The sequence below is a fragment of the Poecile atricapillus genome, chromosome Z (genome assembly GCF_030490865.1).
Source record: "Poecile atricapillus isolate bPoeAtr1 chromosome Z, bPoeAtr1.hap1, whole genome shotgun sequence".
Taxonomy (NCBI): domain Eukaryota; kingdom Metazoa; phylum Chordata; class Aves; order Passeriformes; family Paridae; genus Poecile; species Poecile atricapillus.
Genome location: NC_081289.1, coordinates 125354299 through 125377944, shown reverse-complemented (window position 1 = coordinate 125377944; position 23646 = coordinate 125354299). Strand labels below are relative to the sequence as shown.

Sequence of the window (23646 nt, the reverse complement as noted above, 5' to 3'; positions counted from 1 at the left end):
GTACATCAAATTAACAGATTGTAGCTTGGTGCTTAAATCCCTTCTTGGAACCATCCTCACCCACAAGCATTTCCTGAGCAATTTTCTTAACTATTCTCCCAGTTAAAGGTTCAGAACAAACTCATCTGTGGTAAACAACAGAAACACTTCTTCAGGCTTAAGATCAGGGACTTCTGACAACTTCACAGTCAATCTAACAGTCTCCAAGTTTTACTGTAAAGTTTGCTGGTTTTTAGTATCCCTTGTGAGTACCAATGATCTAATTTAAATTGTCTTGTGTTCTCCAGAGTCTCCTCCAATACTGTCTAATATCTCTGAGAGATGTATTTTCTATACAGAGCATTTCGCATGCTACTACAGTATGTTTTACACATAGTACCTGTGGTTGACAGTGAATGGTATAAGTGCTGCATATCAGAGAAATTAGATTATTTTAAAGTACTATTTTGTAGGAAATAATCTATTCATAATAAGAATGCACAGTGAAACTCAAGAGCAATAACTACATAGGTAATTCAAGTACAAAGGTCTAGGGATTGGAGTATGTACTACTAATACATAATTATAATAAAAGAAATCCCTATAAATGTTAATCTTTCAATTAGAAAGTCTCAACATCCATAAAACAGAATGTTATTGGATGCTGCACTCTTTCACTGACAAATAAGTCTCCAACTGTTTAATGGGTAGCTGTCAAAAATAAATTTCCTCTTATTAATTCATATACTATTCATATAATCCTATGCCATATAATTTACATTCTCTTATCATCAAATTCTTTCAAGAAGTCAGCAAGTAACAGATAGGGTACGGGTTTTTTTATTATCTGCTTTCTTATATTAAGATATTGTAATATTTTAGAATCAAACTGCATAAATTGCAAGATTTCTAAATCACATTTTCATAATTGAGCGTAAGACTGAGTTTGATGATGTGGTGTTGGCTGGGCAACCACAAACCATATGAAGTTTACCAAGAATATGGACCAGGTTATTCCCCTGGGATGGGACAACCCTGGATGTACAGACAGACGGGAATGAGAGGCTGGAGAGCAGTGCCATGGAAAGGGTCCTGGGAGTCCTGGTCCATGGCAAGTTGAATGTGAGCCAGCAGTGCCCTGGCAGCCAGGAGGGCCAGCTGTGTCCTGGGGGCATCAGGGACAGCATCGCCAGTGGGGCATCGCCTGCTCTGCTCTGCTCTGGGGCAGCCTCACCTCGAGTTCTGAGGGTAGTTGTGGGTGCTGCACTGTTATAAGGACAGTGCTAGAGAGCATTCAGTGGAGGGCATGAAGACGGAGAAGGGCCTTGAGTGGAAGCCGTGTGAGGAGTGGCTGAGGTCACTTGGTCTGTTCAGCCTGGAGGAGACTGAGGGGAGACCCCATTGTGGCCTGTGAGGGGAAGAGAAGAGGCAGGCACTCTGGTGAGCAGTGACAGGACACAAGGGAATGTCACCAAGCTGTGTCAGGGGAGGTTTAGGTTGGATATCAGGAACAGGTTCTTCATCCTGGGGATGTTCAGGCAGTGAAAAAGACTCCTCAGGGATGGGGTCACATCACCAAACCTGCCAGAGTTTAAGAAGCATTTAGACAAGGCTCCTCAGGCATGATCACACATGGTGTGATTTTTAGGGTTGTTTTGTGCAGGGTCAGGGATTGTACTCAGTGATCATTGTGAGATCTCATGGGCCCCTTCCAGCTCAGGATATTCTATGATTCTATGGTTTTTAAGGGTAATCAATTCGTAGATCCACTAGAGTAACATTCCATTAGGAATTAAACTGAAACAAATATATAAAAAACATACTCCATTCCTCTGTGGTCTAAGTTTACTGAAGTAAGCCAAGTTGTATTAGGAGAAAGTATAAATCTCATTCTGAGATAAAAAGCTAAACTAGTTCAAAAATTCCTGCTGGAAATAAATGTAAACTGCATTTTAAAAAGGCAGGAGAATCCCAGGACTGAAATGTTAACACAGCAGAGTTAATCTCAGCTAGAATAATACAGAATATAGGAGAGAATACTTATGGTTTCCCACCATCTGAAACTATGCTCAGATGTGAAGTCAAGATGCAGACCTTGTAAAACTCTACATCCAAGAATATAGAGCTGCTTCCTGGCTCAGTATTCAAAGAATCATAAAACATGCTGAGTTGGAAGGGATCCATCAGGATAACTGAATCCAACTCCTGGCCCTGCACAGAACACCCCAAGAGTCACACCTGTGCCTGGCAGCATTATTGAAATTTTTCTCAAACTGTCAGGCTTGATGCTGTGACCACTTCCCTGGGGAGCCTGTCATGGTATTATTGATATGGACATTGAAAATCAATGATTATTAAAAAAAAAAAGAAAACAAAAAAAAAAAAAAAAAGAAAAAAAAAAAAGAAAAAACCAAACCCACAACAACAACAAAACAAAAGAAACAAACAAAAAAAAATATTTCCTGTTTATTCTTTTTTAAAACAAAACTTTAAAGAAAACCATACCTACCTGAAGGTTCAGAGTATCCTCTGTGATCACTGAATTTATACAAAAATCTTTCTGCATTTCCCAGTATGCTAGTTCTTTGAAAATCTAACTTAGAGAATGAACAAAAGTGGGGGAGCTGTGGGGGGTTCTTTTTTCCCAGAAATTTCTAAACACAGTTTTCCATAATGCCTGCTCCATTAATATTTTTGACACTTATTTGTGTCATAAATTGTGATAAGCTCTGTCCCTTCTGTTTTGAAAATGTCTTTGTTATCTCCTGTATAGTTTAGGTTCATTTGCTTATAGTAGCAACCATATCTAGCTTGTTAACATGGTTTTTATACTATTCCATATAAGTTTGGGTTTTGTGGCATTTTTTTTGACTGCTCTGTGGCCTAATGGTTCCAAAGTAAATCTGGCATGTACATTGTGTAGGAAGCCTGGAAAACTGTACATTTTGTACATATTCTTCCAGAATACCCAATGTTAAAATCAAATGAACAATTTCCTAAACTTAAGTTCAGAAAGTAACTTTTTAAAATTAACGTAAATACCTGTACATTTCAGCCAATGCTCCTTTTATCTATGTCTTTGTTTGAAAGACTGGTGTCTGCCAAGGGAAATGGGAATGCCTTGGAATGGAGAATAAGATCCCCATCCCTCCTAATTATTCTACCTTTGAAATTAAAGGGCTTTCAGGCAAAGATATGAGGAAAGGAATATCAGTTGTTTTCTACTGTGTGCATGTCTAACAAGGCAAACAAACAGCAACGCCGGCAGGAACAACGAGCAGGAGCAGAGGCCCAGCCCCAGCCTTCTCTGGGCCGCAGCCGCTTCCCCTCGCGCAGTTCCGGCACCGCCGCCAGGGGGCGCTGCCGTGACTCCCCCGCCGGCAGGGGGCGCTGTGCCGCGCCTCCCGCCGCCTCCCTCACGCGGGGATGGCGGACGCTGCCGGCGGAAGGGATGGGAAGGGGCTTCCCTTACAAATCCCGGTGTCCCTCCGGATAGAGAAAGGGGTGCAGCAGGAAACTCGGAGCGGCGGCTGGAACGGCGGGGCGGGCTCACCCGGGGCAGCGAGCAAGAGGCAGCAGAAACACCGCAGCTGTAGCTGGAGCCGCAGGGCATCCCGGCAGGCAAGGGGTGTGTGGGTACAGTGTAGCGAAAAACTCGAGCAGTGGCTGGGGAAGCGGGCAGAGGCAGCCCGGCACCTGAACACGGCAGGGAGAGGCTCCCTGGCAGGGGAAAGGGGCTCGATCCCGGGAGTTCCCCTGAGTCACCCTACCAGATGGTGAAGGATCCTTTTTTTTAAGTGCGGCAAGGTGCCAGTAAGGTCCCAATTCAGTGGCTGCTCTCACGAGCAAAGGCTCACCCACAGCACAAGAAGCAGGGCAGGACGGAGCTCCGGCAGCGGCAGCAAGTTCCCCCCACCAAGCAGCAGCTCGACCGTCCCCCTCCGAAGCCGGGAGAGCAAGAGACCCAAGAGCTGTGCCTAGTCCCCTTTTCCCCAGCCCAATTCTTGCTGTATCTCTGCCCCTCCGAGAGAAACCCCCCAGCTAAGAGAGTAGTCACCCTCACTCTTCCTGTGGAAACCTCTTCTGTCTCTCCGAAGTATCAGTCGTTATGGTTTTGTAGCAACAGGTGGGACACAATTCCACGAGAGAAAAAAACAGAAGGAAAAATCCTAATTTCCCAACAGTGTATCATTTACCATGAGTTACAGATTGAGAAAACATACATTTCACCTTATGCTTAATATAAACTCAATAGGTAGGTTTAGCCTATCTATATGTCTATCTATCTATCTAAAGCTGAATCAATTTAATTTGGTTTTGAAGCTATTCTAGGTACACAACTGTAAAGGACACTTGTGCATCTATTTCAGTTCACAAAGTCTCTAAGCTAAAACAATTATAAATCATCCTTACAGGAGCAATTTTTTATTAAGAAGGAAAAAAAGCTTATATTTAATGTTCAGAGAAAAGACCAAGGTAAAAAAAAATCTCAGCCTAGTGAGATACTACTTTCTGCACCAAACATTTAATAATATGGAGGGGAAAAATAATTCTCAGTGGCCTACAAAAAAACCCATAAAACAGTACAACAGTAGGCATAAGAAGTACTGGCCACAGTATTCTCAAATCTGTTTATGTTATAGAAGCCTACATAAAGCAGCATTTAGTGGCCTAATGGACCATTTACTAGAATCCTGGGGTAGTATCTGAAAAGATCCGTTTTAAAAAAAAAAAAAGATCCGATCTAGAAGGTTCTGGATGCTAAGCTACTTCACGAGAGGATATAATTGCTAAGGACAGAAACCCAACGTACTTACTAAACTTTAAATACCAATATTACAGAAGCATTGTTTACTATGAAAATGAACTGTAAGTACACAGGCAGATTTTTGTGGAAACAACCACTTCCAGTATCTTTCTTTGAGAAATAAGATGTTTTCATGTATGAAGTTTTGGAATATATGTAAAACAAGAACAGAAAATAAACTTTATTGTAAGGAATTAAATTTACTTCCTAAAAATTAGCTAACCCCTGAACTTCAAAAGGCTAGGCAAAAATAGCAGGAACTGAAAAACTACTAAATGTCATCCCTCCACTGAACTAAATCCTCACATGTCTGGAAACACAAAGCAAAGCAATCAAAAAATCCAGTAAGATAAATCCTTGACATATTTTTGCTTTTCCTTTTTGGTTCATAAGAAGTTCTTTTGCGTTTAGCAACTCTAAAGAGCCTTTGGTTTATTTACATATGTCATTGCCAAACAAACCCATTTGTGCTTTATCATTTCCTGGGTTACTGCACTTTTGTTCTTAACAGCCAGTTCTGTTGGTCACTATTTGTCGCAATCTCATTTGGTAGTCTGAACATGTTCTGCCTGCAATAAAAGCAAAGTCTGTTTCAACTAAGACTTAATTACCCTGCTTATTAAAAAATGTTTCTTTTAAAAAGCACACTTTATATGGTTTGCTTGTTAATTTCAAACAAGACTAGGCCAAACCAAAAATCTTACCTAGATTCAAATGGTCTTGGATTTACGTCTTCGCTGAAGTAATTGTTCCTGAGGACTGGAAGAGCTACCAAGATGCTGCTACTGTACAAATTGTATGCTTGTTCTGCTGTGACAGCAGCTATTTTGAGAGGCCACTAGTTAAAAATGTTGCTTCATGTGATGGGTAGTTTCTGCCCATCACATGAAGTAATTAGGTTGTATTGACAAATAGCACAGGCTGCATAAAAGTTAAGAATGTAAGGTTATGTCTGAGACAACTTGTAATCAGAAAGCCACAGATGAAGCCACACATCTAGAAAAAAACAACAAAACACAGGTATTATGAAATTCAACTTAGATTTCCTTACTAAAGACAGCAAATGGTAAGTACATCTGCAGGAATTGTGCTATTGCTACACATAAAGCTGATGAATTTAAGTAACATTCTCTAAAACCAGTAAGCGCATTCAGGGAATCAAACTTTATATCTATTGCAAGCCTACAAGAAAAACAAAAACCAAATCCATCAGGGCCATTTGTCATACTCTTCATGCTGCTTATCTATACTTGTAGCCTCCTTTGGACTGATGTTTTGGTAAAGATTTCATTTGGCATTTCCTCAAAATAACTGAAAATATTTACAAACAAAACAGATGTACAATGTTTAGAACACTACATTCTCTTTCAAATGTCAATAGCAGGTGCTCTAGGAATAGACAGGGAAGGGAAAATAGAAAAAGGCTACAGGCAAAATATGAATTTGCTCTTTTTCTGCAGGGCTTTATCTACCCCATGGTGGATAATTTCTACTAAAGTGCAGTATTTCTTACAAGATTTCACAACTTTTTGAAAGATGGTATCTTCATTTTGTCAGGATCACAATGAATTCTCAGCTGAGTTCCAGCAGCTGTCCTTTCCCATTTGTGTCATGTAAATTAATAAGTATATTCCCAATACCACCATCTGGGGAACATGGAAAGCACTGAACACTGAGAGCTGGACTCTCAGCAGGCATCTGCTGAACTCCACTCACATTAGCCTCATGTTAAGAGTAACCCACTGACTACATATGGAGCTGTTGTTTGGACTATTTTTTTCTCCCTTAACTGTAGCGCTCCCCAGAGACAAGGGGAAGAAATAATATATAGGTAAATATTAATCTATACTGTCTATGTCCTACATATATGTAGCGTATATTTCAGAAGATTTCTCCAGTCCTCTGTGGCTATCTGTGGTGAACAAAGTCAGTACTAGGGTTCTGGCCCTGTAAGTCTTTCATGTAGGGTAGTCTGGGTCTATACATGAATTTTTAATGTAATTTTTGAAGTTCATTTGTATATTAAACCTTCTTCTCACATCATAAGCTTTAGCCTATGTAGAGTAAGCTTTGAATTTTGCTCATATTTGGAACTCTGACATGCTAGCCTCAAAACCATAGTTTCACTTGAAGAACAAAATACAAAACTGTTCTTTGATCACACAGATCAAAATAAAACATAATCAAATAAAAACAAATGTGAACATGGACAACAGAGAAATGAGTGAGAAACAAAACTGGAAAAAAAGTACAAAACATTGAATAGAAGGATAATGCAAGATAACAAGAAAAAACAGAAGATAAAAACAGGCAAATTAAAAATATATAACATAAACTGAAGAATGTAAAGCAAAGAAACAATAGGATAAAGTTTAAAAGAACAGGAAAAAAAAAGACAAAAAAAAAGAAAATTCAAGTCCATTAAATAACACTGGAATCAAGCACTTAATTCCAAGCCTTTATACAGTAATTCAGTCCTATATTTTTAGGAGAATAGTCATACATTCTCAGATCTTTAGCTGTTTACTAACAACAGCCTCCTTCAGGATTTTAAAAGCATATTTTGAGAAAAGGAGCTATATCTTTCTGAATCCCTTCAGATTCTTCCACATGCTATGTCTTTTCTCAGTCTTCATAAGATTAAGCTTACGGTGCTTTGCTTTTTCTTTCTTTCTCTTTTGAAATACATTGTCAGAAACATTTGTCTTAGTGTATAGAGTATATCTCCCTAAACCCTACCTCTTATGAATACACAAGTATGAATTAATGCTTGTGTTTGACACTTCTTTTATTCTTACGGGGATATTTAATTCATTATCATACAGAGCTCAAGGAAAAATTATTAGAAAGGGTTCTTATTTTCATCACCTGCAAAGAAGAAAGGAAGAGGAAGAATTAGAGAAGGAGACCTCTGCCAGGCAGAGCCTTCATGTTTCTCAAGTTCCAAGCAATGCACCTGCCACCACAAGGAGAAGGACACTTTTCTAATTATGAATTTCTCCACACCTCAATAACCAACCAACAAGGTAAATCTGGAAACCTACACCAGCAAACCAGCACACCACAATAATGATTACCAACTTTTCTACACAGGTTAAGAGATGAAATTAAAAAATCTTCAACTGAGTAAAGTTTGCAGAGTTGTGCATATAATGAAGCAACAAAACTGGAAATTCTGGAGTGTATTTTCTGAGAAGCCACCATTCCACCACACTAATATAATGTGGAGGTGGGGCATAGAGGGAATATTTTATTTGCTTTCACATGGATGATATGCATGGTTTGGGTTGTTTTGTTTGTTTTGGATTGCATGGGTTTTTGTTGTTGATTTGGGGGTTTTGGGTTGGTTGGCTGGGCTTGGAGTTTTTTTAATTTAATTTTATTTTTATATTCTATTTTTCTGAAATTCCCTAGTTTATTCAGTTCTAGTTTTCCTTAAAATTCTCCCTGCTTCAAGTGAGTGTCATTGGAATAACACCAGGCAACACCATCATTGTCTCTCTAACTTTATACAGATTTTTGAAAGCATAATGTAATATTTAAAAGTTAGGCAAACAAAAAAGAAAAGTCCTCATTATTGTCCTTGTCTGTCATAATGCACAGCCAGATTCACAGAAGTACACAGCGTTCATCAAGAACAATTACAGGTTTTGTTCTGCCTTTTGAAAATTTTACTATGCATTAGAAAAAGTCAGTTCTGTAGGTCAATGAGCTTAATGAAAGAAGGTTGATGACTCATTAAGGACAAGTACAAGAAAGGCATTTGGCAATATATATTCCTATCATGGAATGTCTTGATTACAAGGCAGTTACAGCAACAAGGCCAAAAATCATGTAAGGCAGAGTAAGAGCTCAGCTTGTCCCCTTGGAATACCCACTGATCATAATTTGATTCAATCCAAACTGCTTTTTCATGTGAAAATGAACTATGCAGTACTTACCATGTACCAAAAGTAGATTAAGTCATGGTGGTGTGTTGTAATGACACACAGAAACAACATCATTTCCCATAAGATCTAAGCTTTCATTTAAAGAAGCTATGAAAATGTGGTTATTAAAATAAATCTTTCAAATGGGTATTTAATCGGCAATGTAACAGTCCAGATAATAGTTCTTAACAGGATGTGATCCATTTCTATTCATTTCAATAACACATTAATTCCGAAGTCAAGTAATGATCATCTCAAAAACCTTTTCCAACCAGGTACCAGACATGACAGAATAACTGAAATTGATGTAAAAAATTAGTTTGTAGGGCTACAAGATTTTTTACATGTAGCTAGTGAATAATTATCGGGGAGGGCAGAGGAGGAGAGATACCAACTGGACAGTCAAGGCTGTTTCACAAGGCTAGATTCAGATGGCAAGTAGGAAGAGATTTCCGAGCACTGCTGCTTCCAATGAGTTTACTTATTTTCAGTTGTATTCTCATCTTCTTATAACATAACTAGAAATTTGTCAAAATTACTAAGCCTGAATGTCCAGTCTGATTTAGTGTCCAGACTTTCATTAAGTCACTTGCTCTGAGACATACATTTGGACTATTCCTTGTAACAGCACAATTCTTGCACTGTATGTACATAATATGCAGCAGCAAAGTTTTACTATCCTTGACTTGCCTTTGTTATCTGAAAATATACTTAAAATATTTTTGACTTTTACTTTTAAAAATCTTGAATGAGAATACTAAAAATTTAATAAAAATACTATTTATTTTAAAAATATTAACAAGTAGCATACCAGCAGGATTCCTCTTGTTGGCATAATTTATGCTGTGTGCAATTCCATTCCTCAGCACTGGGACTGCATGACCAGGAGGCAGTACAGGCAGTGGCAAAGCCATTTCTTATACTGAATAAACCATAGATTTTGTATAGGCCTTTTATTTCTAGTCACCACTACACAACAACCATGGACATGACAATGAACACAAATTTTGCCATCTCTTCCACTTTTATAAAGAACAGGACTGTTTATAATGTTTCTGAAGATGTAGTAGAAGGCATCTGTATTGATCCAGGCTTTTTTTCCTGTAGACATAAGCAAGATGAAGAATACTTGGGTTTGGTATTTATGCATTATTCTCAGATTCTCAAAAGACCATACTTGGTTCTTTGAATAAAGTATATGTTCCCTGAATGCATAAATTACTGCACTTAATACATTTAATCTAAAACCACAAACCCCACATATTTCTCTTATTCATCCATCAGACACTCTCTAAACCACTATATGCCAAACATTGCCTTTTCTAAGTAGTAGGGCACTGCTGCTTCTAAAGACTTTGATTACTTAAAGATCAATTTTGCTAAAGCTCTATTCTCTTAGTCTTCTTTCTAACAGCTCATCGCAAATCCAAGGTGTTTTTGTTTTCATAGGTCTTCCTATTCTTCTTTAATAATAGCATTCTTTTACTTTGAGTTTAGTATTCACCAGTCAATTAATAATGTACGGATTCATTGTAAGACTTTATTCAAATATTTTATTCTTCAGTCTTTTATTAAATTTGTCATGAGAGCTGTGACTCATAAGGAATTTTAATAATATCATAAAACTTAGCTTTTAATTGTTATTTCTTATACATATTTTTTAATCATTTTGGTCTTTGTGTTTTTATGACACTAAAGATATTTTTCCTTGGCTTTTTTACAGACTTTTACAGGAAGGTTTATCAGTAGTTTCTTTTATCTTCCATTTCTTGGGTGGCTTTGTTTTATGTCAGATTTTCTTTGATAATAAAAAATAGATAATCCTAAGGCAGAATTGTATTAATTTATTGCATTATCTACACTATTCATAGTCATTCTCTATTGCATTGACTACACTAGAGCTAAAAGTAAATAATTTGCTTTCATACTTTCATAATAAGAAACTTATCTTAACCTTGCTCATTTCAGAAAGAATTCTTCATTTCTGCAGTTTGAAGATTTTCTGTGCTAACATTTGGGTTATTAAAGAAGGCTCCCCCCCCCCCCAAAAAAAAGAAGTGCTGATGGCTTTAAAATTGTTAGTAATGATACTGTGTTTAAAAAAATATATAGAGAGGTGAAAGCAAAAGGTATCTGGTTCTGTGGGCCATTTTCTTAGATTTCCTTGTCATTAAATCCTATACTGTGTTAGGCAAATCCAGATATATTTGAAAATTTTAGTTGGCTAGCTTCCTGAGTGTTTCCACAGATATTTCTGTACAAGTTCATGTTGGAATTACATATGTAAATATAAGTGGTAAAGAACTAGAGGAGGTGGGAAAATATCCTGGATTATCTGACTTAGAATTTTTTTCATTCTCTGGTTTAAAGAATGCAATAGTTATTAAGTGCCAAATATCCTACCATAATAATTTCTAGACTCCTCAAGGCATGACTTAAATATTACAAACAATCTTTTGGAACACTTATAGAGAAGGCAAGTAGAGCAGACTTAGCCATTTTTACATTTTTGCTAGTTTAAGCATGTTGTTTCACGCATTCCTAACCAAGAGAAACATGCCTGTACTGGGCTGACAGATACAGTCTCCGTAGTGATTACATTTTTTAAAAACTTGACAGCGATCAAAGTAAGCCGCTTCCTCAGCATCTCCACTGCTAATACATTGCATGGACATTAGCTTCCTAAGTGAACTTGGAAATTTTTGAGTCTTCTAAGACAACAGAAGTTAGGAAAGTGTTGCTGTCTTCTTTACAAGTTTACCTGACAGATGACCTGCGTTTGTGGAATTGATTGACTAGAAAGTTCTAAGCACGGATATGTTTCTTTTGATACATAAAAGACTTTATGGAATCAGTATGGAATAGTCCCTCTTGTGGCACTCCTTTCCCTAACTTCCCAGTCTTATGAAATAATTTATGAAAAAGAAATTGTCATTAAAGTTGTGATTTTCAAAGACATTATTACTTTGTTATTTGTGATAGTTAAACAGCTTAACTCCACAGGAAGCCTGACACAAAAATCAAGTACTTTATTTCCAGTACTTATCTCAGCCTGCATTTTCAGGGTATAAATCTGTGCTCTGTTTAAAATGCACCATACTTACTTAGAATGTCAGTCATTTCAATTCTTCTAAAATATATATATTTTATAGAAATACAGAAAATCTATCGGTGATTGAGAGACAGAGATATCTGAGTCGAGATCAGAAGCCAGTTTTACTGAGTATACAAGGTGTTTGTATAGGGTTTTACTTGTATGGCACTTTTACAGGGTTCTGTTTTTGGTAACAATTTCTCTTTGGTTACACATTCTTCATGACATCACCTGGTAACATTATCTTACCACAAACTTTCCCGGCATGTTTCTTGGTCACTTATTGCCTAGGGAGCACTTACCTGTTTCTGTCTCTTCCACAGTTTCTGCTCAATCAGACCTAAGATAGTAGGCCCCTTTATCAGTTCTATTGTACTCTGTTTTATTCCCAATAAAAGCCTGTATTTTTTTATTTTAATTTTCACTTAACTTTTAAACTTACAGTTTATTTTTCTGTCTTACGAAAATCACAGAGAAATACTTTCCTTTTTTTTCTTCAGTACCTGCTTCCTGGTTTCCTCTTCTCTCTACACATCTGTATCTAGAGAAATGACCTTTTTTCCTCCTAAATTTTATGTATCTCTTTCTCCTTTTTTTCCCTACAAGGATGTCTCTTCACATTTCTCAGAAAATCAGCCTCTCTTTCATAACTTATCTAGTCCATTACATTCTACACACCCTTGAGAAATATCATCTGGAGCCAACAAGCAGAGCAATAAATGGATCAGACAAAGATTACAACAAAATGGAACAAGAGAAACTCAAAAGTTTTTAAAAAAAGTTAATATCAGTTGATTTTTTAAAATTACCATACAGGCTAGGCAAAGGAAAGCCCATGTATGTACTTTTGATTCATTATGAGTTATACACCTGCAAAGAATGTCACTGTAATGGGCCATGTACTTTCTGAACTTATCTCCAGATAACCTGCCTGTGGTCTTGAGAGGATGCCATGGGAGGGAGCAACAAGCCTCTGCTTCATGCAATCCATAAAACATCAGGATATAAAGCTAGAGTAAGGAAAAGTTGACAGAAACACTAGTTCAGACAAGAAGAAAGAATCGTGTCTCTCTCTTCAGTAAAGTTTTCAACATACATACCTCTGCTCTCAAGAGAGAGCATTTTGTTTCCTGGTGATACATATTTTCAAACTGAGTCTTGTTTCTTCCACTGCCCATCCTGCAACAGCCTTTGGTGGCTTAGCTTAGAGCTCTCTCCCCCATCCCCATCCCCATATACCATGTGAAGTCACTAGAACTTCAAAACTTTTCCAGATGCTGGCTGATGGACAAAACTCAGCTGTGACTCAGCTTTATATAGGGCAGATATATCACCAGGGACTAAATTATAATCTTTCTTAAAAGCCAGTGGGACTTTGGTGCTGATTCCAAGGGACTAGAGCTTCAGCCAAGACAGGTAACATAAAAGCAAACATGCTGCACTCTTTGATAGATTTATTGTTATTGTTGTTTGGTTTAGTTTTAGCATTATTTCATTACTGATATTGCAGTAACTCTTAATAAGACTAGCAATAGACTAAAAAAAGGCTGCAACATTTGACAAAAATGATCCTTAGGCAACAAATAAAACACTAGCACTGGTATGGCATAGTGTTATATTTAATTTCCGTTTACAAATATATTTTTTCTTACCTATACAGATACAAAGAGATGATCTGTTAATTTTGCTTTTTCCCAGTATTAAAAATATTTTTCTTGTCATTAGGAAATGTCTTTTCTCTATATTGTAGCAGTATGATATCCTGGCTCAAAGCATAATCTCATGCATTTATTTCCTATGAAAGAATTTAATTAACTATGAAAAAAATAAGTGATGTCCTTAAAATAGGACTAGCAAACTGCAAGTTTTTCTATGCTGACTGTTGAAAATCTAGTAGTTTACAAATGTGGAGTTATAATCACAAGGCCATTTTAGTTTTAACTATTGTGATGACAACACTTGCACATGCTGCAAATCCATCCATACAACCACATATCCATTAGCTTACATTTCTGTGAAAACTGCAGGAAAACTCTAAAAAGAGTTTCCAAGTAGATTCATAGGCCATATCCAGATTAAAGTGGGTATCAGGTTGTCTGTGTTACAGTAACGTTCAGCAGAGTCTGAAAAGAGTTCCTCAGACTGCCAGAGTGCCACTGATGGCATACTCAAGCTCCCTGGCAAGACTAGGTTACTCTGTGTGATGTGTTTGATGTTGCTTTGGATTCAAGAACATTACTGAAACACGAAAAAAGCTCTTCTTCAGTGGCCTGAATAAATAAAATCATACCAGAAGCTAGCTAAACAGCCATAGCTTTCTGGGTACAGAGAGGAACAGGACTAGCAGAAGCCAAAGCCAGCTTAGGCCATAGCTCGTGCTGAGGCAGTGCAGTCCCCAAGAGCCCCTGGGGAAGGGAGCTACAGAACTGGCACAGCCCCACAGCCCTTTGCCTTGGAGGGGCTGGTGCCCATGGCCTGACTGTGAGCATCAGCCTGGTGAACTGCAGCTGCACTGTGGTGCTGCTACACAAAGGAGTCTCTCCACTCAATTATTATTTAATCTTTTCTACAATGAACAAATACTACCTTGTTGCATCACACATACCAAACATTTTTTTTAGAGCCCCAAAATACAAAGATTTATAGACACACAAACTAAGTCATAGTATCATAGAATATGGTGAGTTGGAAGGGAACTATCAGGACCACTGAATCTGCTCTTGGCCCTGTGCAGGGCACCTCAAGAATCCCACCACATGAATAGGAGTGTTGCCCAAACACTTCTTGAACTCTGTCAGGCTTCATGCTGTGCCACTTCCCTGGCAAGCCTGTTCCAGTGCTCACCACCCCCTGGGTTAAAAATTTTCTGACATCCAACCTAAACACCTCCTGACTCAGCTTCACGCCATTTCCTCAAGTCCTGGCACTGGTTGTGAGCGCAATGAGATTGGCACCTGTCCGTTTGATTCTCCTCATGAGGATGTTGAAGACCACAATGAGGTCTCCACTCAGTCTCTTCTATGGGCTAAACCAGTGGCCTCAGCTGCTCCTTACAAGGCTTCCCCTCCAGATCCTCCACCATCCTTGTGTCCCTCGTTGGGACGGTCTCTAACATTTGACTAAATTTGATAAAATTTGAGCAGCGAACCAAGTCTTTTTTAAAAAAGAAAAGCGACGCCTAAGCACGCCTCTTGAAGACCGGTATCAACTTCGCCAGACGCGAGGCGGGCGGTGCCCTACGGTCCCGGGGTGCGCCTGGGCGGCTCCCAGGGGCACGGCGGCGGCTCCCAGCTGGACAGCTGCTCCCCGGGCTCGGCGCGGCGATGCCCGGCCCCCTCACGGCGGGCGCGGGCGCGGCGTTCCCGCCCAGCGGGGGCGGTGCTGCTGACGGTGCCAGCCCCTCCGGACCTTTCGCGCCGCTCCTGGCGGGGAAGCCCGACCCGTCGCGTGTGGCAGGGCGCCCGCCGGGAGCGCTGGGCGCTGTATGGGAGCCCTTTCCCAGAGGGCACGGTCGCGCTCCCCGCACCACCGCCGGCGGCGCGAAGGAGGACGGCGGAGCATGCCATCGGCGGGGCGGTTCCGCGGAGACTGACATGCTGCTGAAGGAGGGCAGGCGCCAGCCTCTCCGCCTCTCCGCGCGGTAGCGGAGGCGATGCTGAAGGGCGCTCCCCGGGCTTTTCCGCAGGCGCCAGGCTATCGCCCACAGCAGCCGCGGTCGCTGCCGTGAGCGGCGCGGCTCCGGCCCGGCCGAGGCGACGAGTGGCGCGGGCCCGCACCCGTGCCCGGGGCGGCGGCGGCGGCGGGGAAGGCGCTGCCCGCGCCCGCGGGCGGCTCCGCGCGGCGGATGCGTGTGCATGAACGCTGCACCGAGCGGGCGCAGGAAGCGCCCCCGCTCCGCCGCCTCCATCTTCCAGGGCAGCAGGACCTCGCCGCACGGCCGCGACAGCGAACGCCAGGGCAGCGGCTCCGATAGCGCCTACCAGACCCAGAGAACCCTGGACGACTGTAAGATGGTGAGTACCCGGGGCGGGCTTGCGGTAGTTTTTTGCCTTTTCCGAGCTCTCCCGGCGCAGGTAGCGGTGCCGCTTCTCCCGCCACCTTGACAATTCCCATCACGTGCAGTTGCACTGTTTTTAAACCCGCAGTCCCCTCCGGGGTTGCTGCCCTGCACTCCAGCTCGCCGCTATTCCAAAGCCGGAGCCGGGAGGAAAGACGAGACCTGCGGGACAGGGAGCCCGCCCGCCCGCGGAGCCGAGCGCCTGGACAGTCCTGCGGGAGCAGGAGTCCTCGCCCCAGTACACACACCGCAAAGCAGCTGGAGTTGCTTTATTGTAGATCCGTCCAAATTTATACCCAGACTTGGGTTCACTGGAGCCTAAATGGGTAAATAGTTATCTCAAATCAGTCACTGCACTGCCTACTTGCTATCTTGTGCAGCAACCACATGCTTGCCCTAATATCCTTCTAAATCAGGACACAGAATTAGAGGCCCTGAAATTCTGTCCCTGATACATGTGGTACCTGTTACTAGTCTTCCCAGAGTAACTGGTTGCAGTTTTAAGACCTCAGGTGAAGCACTTGTGTCTCTGTTACTTATGGACTGTCACATTCTGGTATGAGATTTTTCCCCAGTCATACCCAAAATGCTTGTATCCTGACACTTTTCTCCAAATCAGCACCATATGCCCCCTTTCAGGCTCCTTGAGCTACCATCAGCCTGACACTGGGCCCCAAAATTGCTCCTCTAGCTAGTGACAGATAAAGAAAAAAAATAAGTTGCTGCTAGTTTATCTTGATAAAGCCATACCTGGCCAAAGCTCTGTCCAGTAGCATTGAAAATGGAGTTGTTGCTTCTATTCTGCTGGATTCTGGCAATTTTTTTTCCTCTTGTGCTGAAAAATGTGCTGGCAGATTATCCACTCTGATGCTTCAAGATTGGGAGCAATTCCCAGTGCATGGAGGAACAAAAGCTGCCACTGTAGCTCTATTAATATACCCAACAAGTGGATCTTACTGGGTTTTGCCTTTTTTCTCATTCCCGATGAATGAGGAAACAAATTCTCATTTGCATAATGTGGTTAGTTACAGAGAAGTTTTAAAAACTAACTGATTAGAAATAAAATATGTTTTATAGGTGGGTTATCAAGTTGCGGTAGGATTCAGGAGGTAAAATCAGTGTGGCATTTTTCTTGTTTTCTGTCTCGATTCAGCAACATGTGTGGTTTTGTTTTCCTGGGCAGTGCTAAGGTGGCTGGGATGAGACTGTTTAAGGAAGAGATGTCTGGTGAGAACTGGCAAACTGCGTCTGGTGCAACCAGTGTCCAGTTGCAGGATGCGACACTTTTCGCTTCTTCCTAATGCACAATAATCACACTATGACACATCATAGTACAATTTTTTTCCTCTCCATTGCCTTCATGCATTCTCTTAAGCTGCAGAATGATAAGAGTTGAAGACGTGTTTAGCAAATATTGTGCCTAGGGCTTTGTTTGGTGGGTGCTTTTGGGTTTGTTTGGGATCTAGGTGTGGGAGGGTGCAGATGTACTGAAATGCACTGGGATTGACTTGCTGCTCCTGAAGCAGAGGAACCTATTTGGTATTCTTAAAATGAAATTTAAGGAAGCATGGCCAGAACTATTTTTGATACCAGTTCTCAGCTATACAGTTCATTGCAGTGGGATGCATGAAGGGTATGAATGTAATACTGCAGAAGTGACTCGTTTATTTCCTGAGCATGAGAATTTGGGGGCTTGACTTTAAAAATTGGTAGCTCTGATAGACACCAGGTTCTTGGCATATTTTTATGTTGGGGTGTGTTGAACTTCTGGTGATAATGATGACTGCAGAATTATGAGCAATTACTCTCCTCTGTTTTTATGTAGTTTGGAAATTGAGGGCAAAACACAGATAAATAAATATTCTGTTCTATTACTCCAATCCTTCCACCCCCGCCACCATGTGGAGCAAATGGTCTTATGTGCAGTCTTTCAGAAGGCAGCAAATGCTTAATTTCCTTAAAATATAATTCCATGTATGTCATCAGTGGAACTAAACAATAATGATCTTTCCATCACTCTGAAATTGCCCATTTATCCAGTAACATCTCTATGGATCTGCTGGATATTGGATTTCTGTGCAGGTTGTATTATTTATTAACTCATTTGTTTCTTTTTCCCCCATGCACTTCAGAAAAGGTGCTTTCTGGAATTTTAACAGGAAAGTGCTTATCTGGTACATCTTCTCAGCCAGTAACAGCAGATGAGTTTTAAGTCAGAAATCTGGGTTGAAGGAAAGTGACAGAACAGAAATCATTACAAAATGAATTCGCAAAATTGCCAATTTAAAAGCAAATGCTACATTCCAGTCCCTGAACATGCTGTTAATCAGGAAGCAGGAGGAGCAAAGGCAATAATTTCTGGAGATATTTTTGCCTTTCATGATAGCAAAAAATAACCTCATGCTACTAATAAAACAGATGTTTTTTTGTCTGCTTAATACTTAATACTAATAACTCTAACACTTTCAGATATTAAAAGCAGAAACACTATTTTCCTACAGATGAACATTTATAGCTCATAGAAGAAGCAGCTGCTGTGGAGGCTCTATCGTTTACTGAATTGTGTGCTCTTGATCCTGTGTAGTATGAAATTGTGAGCAGCAGGAACAAGCCCTAGATTTGGCATGTTTTTAAAACACTGGATTGTTTTTACCAATGTAGTTAAAAATTCTCATGTATGTAAATCGTTTTTGTTTTTCAGCTTGTCCAGGAGTTCAATACCCAGGTGGCTCTCTATCGGGAGCTGGTCATTTCTATTGGGGATGTCTCAGTCACCTGTCCTTCTCTGCATGCGGAATTGCACAAAACTCGAACCCGAGGATGTGAGATGGCCTATCAGGCTCACCAAAAACTAGCAGCAATTTCTGGGTAGGAGGCAACTTATGTTTAATTAAAGCCATATTCATGTGCAAATCTTTGTTAAATACTACATAATGGAAACTTTCAGGAAAAGTATTAATCTGTGTTTCTGTTTTAGGCATAGAGGCATATGACCACAGATTTTGCAGAATGTCCATATCTTTATGATAGTACAATTTGGGATCAAATCCTGGTCCCCTTACCAAGAACATATCCTTCTGATTTCGCTGGATGCTTTTATATAAGACAAACAAGATTTTACTGTGTATCACTGTAGATCAAGGGGGAAGCCGTGCCATGCCCTTCAAGGGTTAAATAGCAATAGCTTTCTGCCCAGTCTTCCATTCAGTATACCTAATTGAATAGTTAAGAAACAACCAAAATTTGGTGAAAATTGAGAAAAGTGAATACAAATACTAGTCTAAAAACTTGTGTTTACCTTCTACATGTTTTTAAACCCTTGTTTGTGTTGAAATAAGAGTGAAAGCTTTGCCAGCATATAATGTTTTAATTTGTTCTTTGGTATCACATTATGTACATTTTTTTCCATGGTGACAGAATGTATTATCACATACTTGAGACTATGCCTCAGTGCAAGATCAACCAGAATAAATAGCTCTTTCCTAAAAAATGGGAATTCGTGCTGCTAATTCCATGTGGGTGCTTCACAGTATGATGACTGGGGCATTTGCATTTATACATGTACCCCCTGAGTCATGTCTTTCTGATTACACTTTCTCAGAACTTCCTGCATCTAACTTATCTACCATAAGCCATTGTGCACCACTAGAAAAAAAAAACCCACCATCTTTTTTTTGTAGCTCTGCCTAATCTCCATTGAATTTCTTTCATCACTTTAATATGTAAAAGAAATCTGTTATAGGTTTGATATATAAGGGGAGCCCAAAGAAACAAACCAAACAGGAAAACATACTGGTTGGGTGTTTTAATAGAAATGTCATCATTTTCAAGTAAGACTTTGTGCAGAGTGACTTAAGTTGGTTTTGTGACCTCTGATTTGTTCCTCAAACAAAATACATGCTTTTAAAATACTAAAGTTGATGGGAACTTTAAAAAAACTAGCAATGAATAGACATAGTTCTGTTTAACCAGTACATTGAAAAATGTGAAACAGTAGTAAAATTTATCTTGTGTGCTTTCAGACTTTTCTTTTTAAAAGAAAAACTAATATAAACTAAAAAAATACATTTGAATAGCTGAACCTATTTTGTAACTCTTAAATATTTTTCCCTGTAAAGAAAACAATTGATACATGCTCATTTAGAAAATACACAGTTGTTTTAAGCAATCATTTCACAGCTGGAAGTCTGTCATATGCACAAAGATGTCCTGAAGGTTGTGCAGTTGCTGCGAGATTGACATTTGGCTAATCTAAAACTGTTTTAAAATAACTCTGATAATACTGTGATATCCATAACAACTGGTAGGTGTTAGAAACTCTCTGGAAATTACTTGTTTGGTTTGACAAACATTTTACAAGATGTGCTTTGCATCCCCACCCTCCTGTAGCTGAGGAAAGCCATAATGAGGCATTAACTTTTTTGTTGTATTTTTGAGGAAAGGTGGGATATGAAGATACAGCAAGAAAATAAATAGAAGGAGAGGGGTAATAAATAGTCTCAGAGATTTAGTCTTTACCTCAGCAAAAATACTGATGTAGTGCATATGAAATCGGATCTGGAATAGGAATCTAATTGGCTAGGAAGAAAAAAGTATTGGGAAAAAAAATGCTTAGGGAATGCATTAAATCATCGTCAGTGTTAAATAATCAGGAGGGTAGTGTGTTGTTCAGAAACCACTGTTAGTCAGCATATGGGATGAAGGCTTATTTAGTTCACTGCTTTAGCTCAAAATGCACAGCACTGCACTGGGTAGCACAACAAGTTCTGTCTCCCAAAACTTATTAAAGAAAATGTGTTCCTTTCCCGCCTAGAAGAAATAATAGCAAGAAGCTGTTTATGTTACCAGACTAGAACATTTCATGAGCGAATACCATTCTATTAATTTAGGCCATCAGTAATGTTCAGTTAGTCTCTAAGTGATCTATCTGAGGTGTTGCAGGGCACTCTTCCTTTGGAGAAGCTGGTGTCACTGTCTAAGAGAATACTAAGTTTGTTTATCTTGTTTGTGCTGTGTTTTCCTTGTAACATTAGCAGACACCTTAATGTGATGCTGTTCCTCTTTGAATATATCAGGATTTAACAGAATGATGGAATTGTTAGGGTTAGAAGGACCTCTGGTGATCATCTAGAGATCACCTAGTCCAACTCCTGTTGGCACTAGTGCATTTGAGATTCTTAAACACCTGATTTGGACAATTAGAAGAGGCACCTATTTCCTTTCTTAATTCACTTGTAGTACAAGACTAAGCAAGGTAACAAAGAGGAAAGATGCAAAGACTTGGAAGGAAAGAAGTAAAAACAAATCCTCTAGTGCTGGGGAAGGGAGCTCTGGGAAGAAATTTGGAAATTGTGGGAAGGGAAAGAAATGCTGAGGTGGAGATAATGCATTAGAAACTTCGCAGGATAGAAATCATGGGGACAAAAAAATACATTGGTCTTGGGCATATCAGTTCTGGAATATTAGGCACACATCAAAGTAGGACAGCGCTGTAATGTGAACAAGAAGAGAAGTGTAGTGTAGAAGCGTGCAAGTGTACCTGTAGAAAAAGGATACACTGATATGCCAACAAAAGCAGATTCAGCTATAGAAGCAGAGGAAGTGAAACTCACACGTTTTAAAAACTGAGAGAAAGAAAGACAAAGGAGATGATGAAAAAAAAGATGAGGTAGCAAGGAAACCTTTTAAAGTCCACACTGGATTAGACCATATCACCCTGTATCTAGCTCAAACCTGACAACTGCTGGTAGCAGAGATTTCATAAAAAAATAATACGCAAAGATGCAAAAAAGATTATGCATAGATGCCTTCTCTCACATACTTGACTCTACCCAGCACTCAGCATTCAGTAGGCAAAGGCTGGATCTGAACAGTCCGTATCTGACAAATGCAATTTCTCTAAATATTAAGATATTTTACTCAAAAAAATGCTGAGATTGGATAAGGACATCTTTACACTGTGATGTCTTTAAAAACCTATTTACTAAAAAAAAATTACTGAAAAAGGAAGCTTCAAATTAAGTCTCCAACTTAATAGGGCCTCATAGACACTATATCCTCTTCTTTACTTGCTCTGATATCTTTTTCTTATAGAAATAGTAAGATTTTAGATAAGAGGAATACCGATTAGAAGTAAAAATAATCTAAATTGAAATATCCTAATGCTAGTTAGTGTTCTTTTAGGAATGCCCTAAAGCAAACCCTCTCTTCAGTGTTGTATTTCTCAGGACTTCAGGTCAGCTCCTGCTCTCATACTAAAATTTGTTAGTGATTCTTAATGAGCTGTCTTCTGAGGAGGGTGAGTAAGGTTTGGTCCTTTCATCACATTTTCTGCTGTATAATGTAGCAAAAATTAAAAATCTGAAAGTATTTACATTGTGCATCCTTGTAGTATTAGTTGTCCAGTCAAAACTAGAGAAAGTACAGGAACAAGAAAATGAGTCAGCATGATTTTTTTTCCAAAGAAAAAGAAAGAAAAAAATTCGTAACAGTGAGAAGATGGGGGTGGGGGGAAAGATGCAGATCTCTGTTGTGGAAGGGAGTCTGCTTTATGGAATGGTAGAATGGTGATCTGTTAGAATTCGTCAAACAGGGAGCTGGTTTTATATGTGGAGTCCACTGAGTCTGGGGTGTCAAGAGAAAGATAACTCAGAACTGTATTTTAAGATACAGGTCTGCACAACTGTGCACACACTTTTGTAAATGTCCTTACATATTCTCAGGCACTTGATAGGCTTACATAATGTGTGCACTTGGCACACTGAGACCAGAACTGGCAGTGTCTCTGTGACAGTCTGATATATATGTTGGCAGTGGCTTTTTTTGCATGAAACAAAACTGTGTGAAGAGCTCAGGGGTGCATGGCAATGTACATCTGTGTGAGCATAGCTCTGAAAGTGATTTTTCTGTTTTTCTGACTAGTGTTGCAAAGTCCAAAATCTAAGGAGGATTAAACCTCTAGTACACACTGGGGCAGCAGCTCTGCAGAAGAGGATCTTGGGGGTTCTGGTGAACATCAGGTTGACCATGAGCCAGAGCTGTGCCCTTGTGCAAAGAGGGCCAGCAGCCTTCTATGCTGCTTTAGGAAATGCTGCCAGCAGGTCCACAGAGCTCATCCTTCCTTTTTACTCAGGGCTCTTGAATACTGGGTCCAGCAGTGGGCTCCCTAGTAGAAAGGAGGAAAGGACAGGTCTAGTCAACTACCTTAAAGATGATTAAGCAGCATCCCACATACTGCTAGACCTGGGATTGTTTAGCTTGGAGAAGAGAAGGCTGGGAGCGGGATATTATCAATATGTATAAAAATACTTGATGGAATGTAAAGAAGACAGAGTCAGACTATTCTCAGTGATATATAGTGATAGGACAGCAGGTAAAAATTGAAATACAAATAAAAATTGATTTAAATTTTTTTTAGCTTCTTTTTTACTGTAAAGCAGATAGAATATTAGAACTGGTGCGCTGAGAGGTTCTGGAGTCTCCACCCTTGGAGATACTGAGAATTCAACTGGTCATGGCCCTCAGTAACCCTCTGTAGCTGATGCTGCTTAGAGCAGGAGGCTTGGAGCAAATTAGTTCTGGTGTCCCTTTCAGCCTGTGACAAAGTCATCATAAATCTCCTTGGGAAAATTCAAAGAAAAAGTTTCCTTATTTGACACCCATGTGCATCTGTTACTTTTATAAAACAGTTGCTAATTTTAAGTTTCCCTAAGTTCATGAAGCATGAGAGAAAGAGTTGAGAAAGTGAGCTAAGAATCACATCCTGATTGCAATCCTGTGC

The 23646-nt window shown here is 39.8% G+C and overlaps 1 protein-coding gene across 1 annotated transcript in view; it reads left to right on the top strand.

Annotated features, from left to right (window-relative positions):
* The first annotated feature begins 15655 nt into the window (after positions 1-15655).
* The window catches only part of RGS7BP (regulator of G protein signaling 7 binding protein), a 34324-nt gene continuing 26333 nt past the window's right edge, over positions 15656-23646 (top strand). Inside the window, exons 1-2 of the mRNA XM_058826244.1 lie at positions 15656-15822; positions 18568-18734. Coding sequence (XP_058682227.1) covers positions 15664-15822; positions 18568-18734 — 326 coding nt within the window. The 5' untranslated portion in view covers positions 15656-15663. The remainder of the gene's footprint in view (positions 15823-18567; positions 18735-23646) is intronic.